The sequence below is a fragment of the Medicago sativa genome, chromosome 7, assembly GCF_051527215.1.
Source record: "Medicago sativa cultivar Bolivia chromosome 7, Bolivia_mono, whole genome shotgun sequence".
NCBI lineage: Eukaryota > Viridiplantae > Streptophyta > Magnoliopsida > Fabales > Fabaceae > Medicago > Medicago sativa.
The window spans coordinates 62,296,686-62,307,105 of NC_140755.1; the positions used below are offsets into that span (position 1 = coordinate 62,296,686).

At 31.4% G+C, this 10,420-nt stretch overlaps 1 protein-coding gene across 2 annotated transcripts; it reads left to right on the forward strand.

Annotated features, from left to right (window-relative positions):
* Positions 1-378: 378 nt before the first annotated feature.
* NAK (Protein kinase superfamily protein) lies at positions 379-4,320 on the forward strand. Of its 2 annotated transcripts, XM_085730062.1 has the most exons (6): positions 379-597; positions 1,560-1,882; positions 2,375-2,510; positions 2,652-2,794; positions 2,892-3,015; positions 3,639-4,320. In XM_085730062.1, the coding sequence occupies exons 1-6, from the start codon at positions 546-548 to the stop codon at positions 4,082-4,084; spliced, it is 1,224 nt and encodes a 407-aa protein (XP_085586188.1). In that variant the 5' UTR covers positions 379-545; the 3' UTR covers positions 4,085-4,320. The 2 variants fall into 2 exon arrangements, with proteins under 2 accessions (XP_085586188.1, XP_085586187.1); XM_085730061.1 differs by having other exon boundaries at positions 2,375-2,794.
* The last annotated feature ends 6,100 nt before the right edge of the window (positions 4,321-10,420 follow it).

Genomic DNA, 10,420 nt, shown 5'->3' on the forward strand with positions numbered 1-10,420 from the left:
GCCCCGGGGGCACCGGTTAGCAGGACCCAAATAAAATCTAGTACTAAAATACACATAATTAGAAATAAAATTCCTTAAATTAAACCAGTACTCTAATAAAAATACACATAATTAACAATTAAATTCCTTAATTCCCTCAAGAAAACAATTAAATTCCTTAAATTAAACTATTACTACTAAATATACCATAATTAAACAATTAAATTCCTTAACTCAAAATGTTTGTTGGATTGAAAAAGACAAAAAGAAAAGAAACTTAGGTAAAGGTGAAGTCAATCTTCTATTCTATTTCTACTTTTCTCTTTGTTAGCAAAACTAAGTCCAAAAAGCTACAAACCCATCATTATTAAAAGCCTCCATTAACAAACTTTCTCTTTTGACCCTTTCTTCTTCTTTCCTAGATCCTTCTCATCAAAACCCAAATCATCAAAAACTTCAATAAAAAAAGTTTTTTTTTTCTTACCCTTTTATACCCATTTCATGAATTTTACTTGCATGATTGCATCTGAAAAAGGCTTAAACTTTTATCAGTGATTTTGTTGTTGATGGGTGCTTGTTGGAGTAATAAGGTTAAGTCTGTGAGTCCTTCAAACACAGGTTAGTTTTTGAATCTTCTTCTTATACTTCAATTTTGATTCTGTTTGTAATGATTATTATTATTATTATGAGAGAGAGAGAGACTTAAAGTTGTGAACTTTATGGGTAATTTTGTAATAATTTTCATGTACCTGAATCTATGGAATATTCTTGAGATCTTTGGAAGTAAAAGCTGCTATGGTTTTTCTGATATTCTGTGATCTGTGCTTTTTTAATAAAGGAGTTTGATTTTCAGATACCCTTTTGGATTTTAGCTTTTTTACAACCTTTTAGAAACTTTAATTAGGGTCAATTTGGTGAATTTTTATGGATAAATTCAGTATAATTTTGCGAATAATTTATAAATGTGTCTCTTTGGATTTTGATTCTGTTTCATGTTGATTATAAGAAAGGTTTTTCTTTTTTGTGATATAATTTTGGTTTTGGAAAGAAATTACTGTGATTTGAGTCTGAGGGGAATTCTTGTTGAGACAAAATAAGTATGGTTTGGATTTTTGTCAGAGTTCATGTGAATTTGGTATTAAGGGTCTGTTTGTATTGGCTAATTTGAGCTTATGTAGTGTCATAAGTTTTGCGAGAGTGTTTCGGAGAACTTGTGTATGACTTGGATTTTTGTGAGAGTTAATGTAAATTTGGTATTAATGGTATGTTTGGATTGGCTTATTTGAGCTTAATGTGAGAGTGTTAATGAGAACATATGAAAATGGCTTATGACAATATAAGTTGTTTTCAGCTTATTTCCATAAGTTCTCCAGGATAGTATATGAAAACGGTTTATAGCTTTTACGAAAAAAAATTTACTTTATTTTATTTTTGCTATAGAAACAAGCCCTTGTGCTATAAGTTGCACATAAGTTGTTTATCCAAACATGGCCTAAGAGTGATTATTTTGTTTGGTTGAAGGTCAATGATGGTTGTGAATATTTTTAAGAATTTTTTGTTTATTGGAATTTTTCATGTAGGGTTCACTTCAAGAAGTGTAAGCAGAAGTGGCCATGACATCAGCTCAACTAGCAGGAACTCATCAGCCTCTATATCAGTCACTTCTCGAAGTGAGGGTGAAATCTTGCAGTCTTCCAACTTGAAAAGCTTCAGCTACAATGAAGTCAGAGCGGCTACGAGAAATTTCCGGCCAGACAGTGTCTTAGGGGAAGGTGGTTTTGGTTCAGTTTTTAAAGGCTGGATTGATGAGCATTCACATGCTGCAACCAAACCAGGAATGGGTATTATTGTTGCTGTGAAGAGGCTTAACCAAGATGGGCATCAGGGTCACAGAGAATGGTTGGTACGTATCATTTCTTCTTTGGGTACTCCTTAAGTTTTCTCTCTGATGCTGATGCATATTCTTTCGGTTTTATATTATAATTCATTGTATATTAACAAAGTTCTAGGCAACTGCTAGCTATTTAGCACTTAGACTTCAGATTAAAGACGTGTCCAATGTCCGACTCATGTAGTTACATTCAAATTCTTCCATTTTTCAAATTATTATCAATGTCTATGTGTCAGTGTCATTATTGTGTCGGGTGTCGGTGTCTGCAAGCTTCTTTGGATTCTCTTTTCAATTTCCCTATATGATCTTGCTAGGGGGGTTTTCAGTGAAACTGTATGTTTGTTCTCCTTTGATCTTATTGGCATTATTGGTTAAATCCAATAACTAAAACAGTTCACTTTGGGTGTACTTGACTAGTCGTACTGAAGTTCAACCGATGTCCATTAATGATTGTGTAATACATAATTTGTTAACAATCTTTGTGTTTTGTGCTGTTTGGTTCAGGCTGAAATCAACTATCTCGGGCAACTTCAGCATCCTAATCTTGTCAAATTAATAGGATACTGCTTTGAAGATGAACATCGGCTCCTCGTTTACGAGTTTATGCCAAAGGGAAGCATGGAAAATCATCTTTTTAGGCGTGAGTATCTTCTATTTCAGTTGAATTTATTTATTCCTTATTCCTTCTTTATGCCTGTAAAAGTTTTTTTTACCCTCAATAGTGACTTAATCCTATATGTTCTAATACTAACGGCGCTTGAAATCGTCATCTTCAACACAGGAGGTTCTTATTTTCAACCATTCTCTTGGAGTTTGCGAATGAAAATTGCCCTCGGAGCTGCAAAAGGCCTTGCTTTTCTCCATAGTACAGAACCTAAAGTCATATACCGTGACTTCAAAACTTCGAATATACTGCTCGATTCTGTATGTACATAATTTCAACTTTAACATGGCCTTTTTATTGTTGAAGATAATGTCTTTAGTAGTTGCTTACTTAACTTCATGGCTTGGTGCTTTGCAGAACTATGATGCTAAACTTTCTGATTTTGGGTTGGCTAGAGATGGACCAACTGGAGATAAAAGTCATGTCTCTACACGGGTCATGGGAACCCGTGGATATGCGGCACCAGAGTATCTAGCAACAGGTATTAACAGCTCCGGTGATTGACAAATGTATTTATTTCTAATGTAGTTTTTCGTGTTTCTTCCACCAGTTTTCTCTCATTAACTATGAAGCACTGACATGGACACAGCACTGAAAAGTAGACACTAACAATAATGTGAAGAAAAAAAATTAATTGAATGAATCACACGTGTCAGCGTCTGACACCGACATGTGTTAGACACCAAACACGTCTATGATCAGAGGTGTTGGTGCTACAGAGGTCATTAACAATGTTGTTCTGGTTGATAGACGATATTATCAAAAGAATTTATCTGGTCACTTTCTTTTGTCTTGTACGCAAATTTTCTTAAGCTGTATTTACTCAGTTATTCTATCAGCAGGGTTATTTACAATACTATAATAGGCCCCTGAATCTTTAAGGTTTTTACAGAATAGCAATGACAAAGGTTTTCACCAGTACCATTTTACTTTTGATAAATTTGCACAATCCACAACTTCATGAAATCTTCTCTTGCAATTTTCACCTAGTTTTCTGCCGTCTCATGTGATTTGATTACATCTGAGCAGCTTTATAGATTTCCATATTAAGTAATAAGTGATTCCAATTAAACTTTCATCACTAAATAATTTTTGTTTTGCTAGGCCATCTTACTGCAAAGAGCGATGTATATAGTTTTGGAGTAGTTCTTCTAGAAATTATATCAGGAAGACGTGCCATAGACAAGAACCTGCCATCCGGAGAACACAACCTAGTCGAATGGGCCAAACCTTACCTATCCAACAAACGCAGAGTTTTTCGCGTAATGGATCCACGACTCGAAGGTCAATATTCACACAGCCGAGCTCATGCTGCAGCTGCTCTTGCTTCACAATGTCTTTCGGTCGAGCCCAGAATAAGGCCAAATATGGACGAGGTTGTTAAAACATTGGAGCAGCTTCAGGAACCAAAGGATGCTCAGAAGAAAGGTTCTGATCACCGCGCACGCAATTCCAACCTCGGCCACAATGCATCCGGCAAAGGTAATGCGGATGCTACTAGAAAGGCTTCTGCTTATCCTAGACCGTCTGCTTCTCTCCTTCATGTTTGAGTTTTTTGTGACGCGGCATATGTAACGTGAACGCAAAAAAGTTCAGAGGTATAGGTGTTGCAATGTGAACCGTATTTATGTAAGCAATGTATAGTTTCTGTTGTTTTTTTGTATGGTTGTATTTTGAGGCGCATTAGAAAATTCAGTTCTTGTGGTCCTTAAGTTGTTTATTGCTGTTGAACCATGTATGTATAAAACTGTAGCATTGTCTATATGGATGATGTTCTACTTTTTGATCTTGCCTGTAAGACTCAGTCTAGTGTGCACCATCAGGTGGTGAGTAGCGTAGCCAAGACCGTAGTCGAGGGGGTTAACATTTTGAATTCTCGAGCTTCTTGGGCTAGTGGTAAAAAAAAAGGGCAACTCAGTGCACTGAAGCTCCCGCATATGCAGGGCCCGGAATAAAAATTAAGTTCAAAAGTGTAAAATATATAGGGGGTATATTAGTTTTTCTTGTGATCTGCCCCTGGTCGTGGTGAACCATACACCATTGTCAAATTAATTACAAACTGATCCCTCGACTTTACAATATTTTTCCAAATTTCCCCACCTCCCATAACCTTGAATCTCCTTAATAGTATATACATCAAATAAAAAATTGTTTAATTGGTGAATTAAATTTAATTTAATTTTGTGGATGCAAGAAATATTGAATTTGATTCTTGATTTTTTAGTGAATTATAATTGAATTATTTTGATCCATGTATTACCATCCAATCCAAATTCATTGAATCAATCTATTTTGCCACCCCTATTTATGAATGTAGATGTTTTTGGTCTGTAACATCTTAACTGCAACTAAGTTATGATTCATGAAGTTGTTGTCTTGGTGGTGGGGTTGGGTGAGGTGATTATGATGAGGAGTTAGTTGTAGAGGTCTGGTGGCTAAGGCAAACTTGAAATAATATTGTGAAGTGGAGGGTCTATTTTACAATTCTTTTTATCGTAATAGTAAATATACATTTTTAATGGTAGCGACTAGCGAACAACTTGAAAGGATTATATTACAATTTTTGCTTTTGTCTACAATTGAACTCAAGCAGTTAACGAGCTTCTTATAGAACGAATCGTTGGAGAGAACTCAATTTGATTCCTCACAAAAATAACTTTTGATCAAATATTACTTACTTTTCAACCAAATTCTGGATTGTCAGAGTTATTTTCCTCTAGGAACCAAAAAGTTAACACCTGCAATTATTTTTAAACGTGATTATTCATATTATGATTTTAGAAGATAAATTTTGTTTTAAAGTGACATTTTTTTGGCTAAAACAAAGAAAGTACTCATTTCATTTTTTTTTTAAATATTGCAAATTTTACCATAAAAGAATAGAATTAATAATTCATATATCTTTTAAATAGAGACGATATAAATTTTCTCCTCAAATTACTTACTTTCTGGACTACTTTAGAATTCAAAAGATAGTCTTGTCAATTTTTTTTTATCAAACTAGCAACAGACCCGTGCTAAGCACGGGGCCCGTGCTCCGCACGAGCTAATCCTTAAATCATGATTTATGCGTCAAAACGCATTTACAATATTATTTACACTGATAAATAAGAAAAAAAATTAATGATAAAGATGAAGATAATAATAAAAACATTGAAATAGTTGTTATTAAATATTATAAAGTGGTAGACAAAATATATGTGAAAATATTATAAATAATAAAATCACAATAATGATAACGGGGACGTTAATAAGCACCGTGATTTTTATATATCATTGAAAAATATTTGTAATTTGTTTAGCTTTTTTTGTATTTTTATATGAATTTATAAACAATAAATGTGTATATCGTGCAAGATTCTTATATCAAATTATAATTATTATATTATAATTACTCCCACTATTATTTAGAATATACAATTAGGCATGACAATGGGGCGTGGGGACAAGTTTTACCTTCCCCGTCCACATACTCTACTACCATATACTTACTCGCTACTCTACCCATACCCAACGGCTATAAGAAATCGAATCTCATCCCAGTCTCTGACGGGTTCAGGTATCCCCGTCCCATCCCCGCAATGGATTTTTTTTATTTTTTTTTATAAAATAGAAGTACTTTTCTGCCTCATACACAATGTTGCAATGCATTACCCTGCTAAGAAATGACGACGATAAATCATGGCTATGGTTATGGAGAATATAGAGAACTCTGAGAAGTGAGTATCATATAATAGACTGAGACTCTGATTGTGTGACTGAAATGATTTATGGTTTGAGTTTCTTTTTATATAAAAGAGGGCAATAAAATGATTTTCTACATTCGGGACGAGTTTGGGTATGGGTTCGGGGAGGGTATACCTATATCCGTGTTACTCATCCCGTACTCGTGTTTTGAAATCGGGAAAAACCCAAATCGAGTCAAAGCAAGGAAAAACCCATTAAATTGAGTTTGGTTCAGATGGGTATTCGCGGGTATGAATTTTGTTGTTATGCCTAGATACAATACATAAAAAAAAAAAAAATCAATTTAACAAATTAATATGTGACTGATTGTTGTCCCATGTATGATTTGTACAACAATATTAGTTAGTGTCTAATTAATTAGAGAGTAACGTTTGTCTTGTGTTTTTTTTTATAGTCATTCTTTGAAAGGATATAATGATTAATGATGAATAACGATTAAAAATAATAATTTTATAATATGACATTAAGATAAACCAAAAAACGTATGAAAATCATTTATACAAAAGAAGTAATCTTGAAGATGTGTAATTTTATGTAAAGTAGTTGTATTTCTCATAATAAATACTAACCCCGTGTATAATTTATAAATGAGAAAGATTTTGTAACTCTCCCAAAGTTATGTAATTTGTGATCATTCAATTGGATATAACTGAATAAATTTAGATTTAAAAATATGTATCAGTGAGAAATAGTCCTATGATTTTTTTGTCAAAAAAATGTCATGTGTTTTTTCCTTTTTTATTTACTCTTTTTTTCCCGTGTTTTTTTAAGCATCGGTATAAAATGTTTCTCCTATATTTTTTATATTATTCATAAGTGAAATGTATTTATTAATGTTTTTTATTAGGAACACACGATGAGATAAAATCACATGTACGTCATAAAGTTTATTTTTAGTAAATGTAAATTAAATATGTGACAAATTTGTTACAAATTAAAAAAAAATGACAGTCAATAATTTATAGATTTTTTTATCATGATAAAAACCACCTCTTAAAAAAACAATTCAGGACCCGTTTTGTTACAAATTAAAATAAAAGTGATTTTGATATCTATTAATTAAGAGCATATATAAAACAAATCACGATTTATTTTGTTTGGTTATTGTAATTAAAATCACATGTTTTAAATAATTTAATTTGTTTGGATACAACTATAAAAAAATTGGATTTTTTTTGTTAAAAAATTACATCAAATTTAATAATTAGAGAAATATTAACTTTAATAATTAGAGATAGATAATATATTGTAAATTGTTTTTAACTCTTTAGATATTTAGAAGTTGAATTATAGAAAAAAAATTATTTTGATTGGGATTAAGATTAAGTTTGTTTGTTCTTTAAAAAAGTATTAAGTTCGAGTGTTTTATCAAGTGAGTTTGTTTTAATTTGTTTTTAAAAGAGAAAATATAGGGGGGAGGTTGAAGTAAAACACACAAAACGATAAATTTTGATGCTACTCAAAAAATTAAGAAAGGGTAAGATTGTATTTTTGGTACACATTAAGTTTCATAATTAGAGAATAGATAATTATAAAATAAAAGATTAAGTTTGTTTGTTATTTAGAAAAAGATTAAGTTAGTGTGTTTTATCGAATGAGTTTGTTTTAATTTGTTTTTAAAAGAGAAAAAATAGAGGGAAGTTGAAGCAAAAGACACAAAAGGATATAATTTTGATGACGTGTCAAAAAATTAAGAAGAGGTAAGATTGTATTTTTGGTAGACATTAAATTTTATAATTAGAGAATAGAAGATAATGGATACCATTGACTGACTTCTATCACAAAATACCAAACACCTTTTTGATCAATCATGGCAGAATTGTAGTTTGGTTACGTCTCCAACGTGTGTAGTTCAACCTTTTTTTCCTATTATCTTTTTTATTTTTAAATACTAAAGCTTCTTAGTGGTTGACATTTGTCGCAATTTATATCTATTTTTTCCATTATCTTTTCAGTTATATATTTCTTCATAACTAAAACCAGGCGCCGTCTCCGGTACGCGAGTTGCATGGGTCTCGCACGGTACATGAGTTTTAATTACCGGGAGTTTCAGGTTGCTGTACTATGCTTACTTGTTGTAGTGGGTATTATTTATTATACTAATTATACAAATTATTAGGAAAATTCTATGGTGAAGTCGTTCAATTGACTTTTTCGGTGAAGTTACACTACACCCAATAATAATGCGCCACGTTGTTGAATGATGTCATGTGTGTTGACTGTTGTATGGTATATACCGTGTACCTGCTCAATATGTACCACTGTAGACTAGCTTTTTTGAACCATCAGATTAAGCACTTCACTAGTGTTATTGTGTTGCGTTTCGCACTATATTTATTTCTTTTCTCCTTTTTGAATATAAACCTTTTTTATGATAATCCTTTTTATAAAAAATATTTCATTATTAAAAATAAATAAACCCAGAAAGATTATGAACATCAACACCATCTCCATACATCCATCATCTTCTTTATTAAACAAAAAACAAAATAGCTACTCAAATACATCTCCAAATAACATGAATCTCAATATTTTCTTCATCTCCATTTTCTTCTCAACACAAAAGTCAATTACCCTAATTTAAATTCAACTCGTTTGTTTAACCCAATCCATTTTTCCAATTTTAATTTAAAACAATTTATATAATCATCTTTTTCGTCGTTCAAAATCGGTATAAATCGCCCGGTCTAATTTCGGGTTTCAATGGTCTGAAAAGGGTTAAAATGACCCGGCTGGAGGTTGAAGACGACTTCATTATTTTTTAATTGTATTTGTTATACATACTAGTAAACTATATTACGTACTATTAGTCTAAATTGTTATATATTAAGTTGTTAAACATCTCGGCAGATTCAACAATAATATACGGAGAATTCGATGAATTTTTAATCTTTGTTTTTTTTCTCAACAAAAAAAAATCATTTTTTTTGTTAAATGAGGCTGGTATATACGAATGCAATTTTTTTTTGCTTAACAATTTTTTTTTGCAAATTAATAGTCAACACAATGCAAATTAATGCAAATTAAAAAAATCCTATAATTAATGTCAACAAAATGCAAATTAATTTGTTTGTTTAACAATATTTTTTTGTTTAATGTGTGTTATTAATACAGTTGGTAGAGATTTACGGTAAAAAAAAATTAATTTACGCCACCTATAATTAATGTTAACAATTTCGCTATTAATAGTAATATTTCCATTATTATTTCTTAATTATTTTATTATGGGTTTTTCTAACCTGTGCAAGATTGTTGCACAGCTTAAAGAGTAATAAATGCCTAATTTTTGGGTTTTTTAAAAGTCTATTAATGAGTATTTTTTGGGATTTTTGAAACTGTTTTTTTCTCGTTAAGGGCCCTCTCATTTTTGCAATTGCCAACGAACCAAATCACACTGATAATTGACTCGTTAAAATTTAGTTGTGCAATCGCAGTACCCTTACCATACCACAGCTCGATGAAATTTCAATTTTAATCATTGATTCATGTTGTTCCCATCAATCAATACATTATCCTACAATTAAATTGTAAATGAAACAAAATATTGTAAATTAGAGAGATAATCCTTGACATGGATTTTTGTTTAGTGGAAAAGGAAAAACTGATGATCGTTCAGGGGAAAGGGATGAATCATAATTCATGGGGTAATTAATTGAAATTAGCTTTAGATTAAAACTGAAGGTCTGGTTTATTCCTAGTAAGCTCCATTTTGTTGGCAAATGTTAATATGAGAGAGAAAAATACGGGTTTTAAAAAAAAACCAGTCAATTGATTCATTAATAGGACTTAAAAAACTTAAAAAATCATGCATTTATTACTCCTTAAGCTGTGCAATCTTGCACATGTTAGAAAACTTCTTTTTTTTTTTTTTAAATTCTTAATCTCTCCATCTGTGTCGTGTCACACTCTTGAAAAGAGAAAACACCTCTCTATTTTACTGCTATTCATTTTTCAATACTTCATCTTCTACATCTAGTCGGGTCATAACGACCCAGTTAAAACCCATGCGACCCAAAACCAGAAAAGCATAACTTTAAGTCATTTTAACATCAAAAACTCATTTTAAATACATAATCATGAACAAAAATAACATTTTCTGCGAGTTCAAGCAATGTTTTGCAACTTTAATAACTCAAATT

Excerpts from the sequence above, each read along its gene's own strand:
- NAK (XM_085730061.1), top strand. The coding sequence starts at position 546 with ATGGGTGCTTGTTGGAGTAATAAGGTTAAGTCTGTGAGTCCTTCAAAC. Across the intron at positions 598-1,559 it reads TGTGAGTCCTTCAAACACAG|GGTTCACTTCAAGAAGTGTA; the intron begins GTTAGTTTTTGA and ends TTTTTCATGTAG. Across the intron at positions 2,795-2,891 it reads CGAATATACTGCTCGATTCT|AACTATGATGCTAAACTTTC; the intron begins GTATGTACATAA and ends GGTGCTTTGCAG.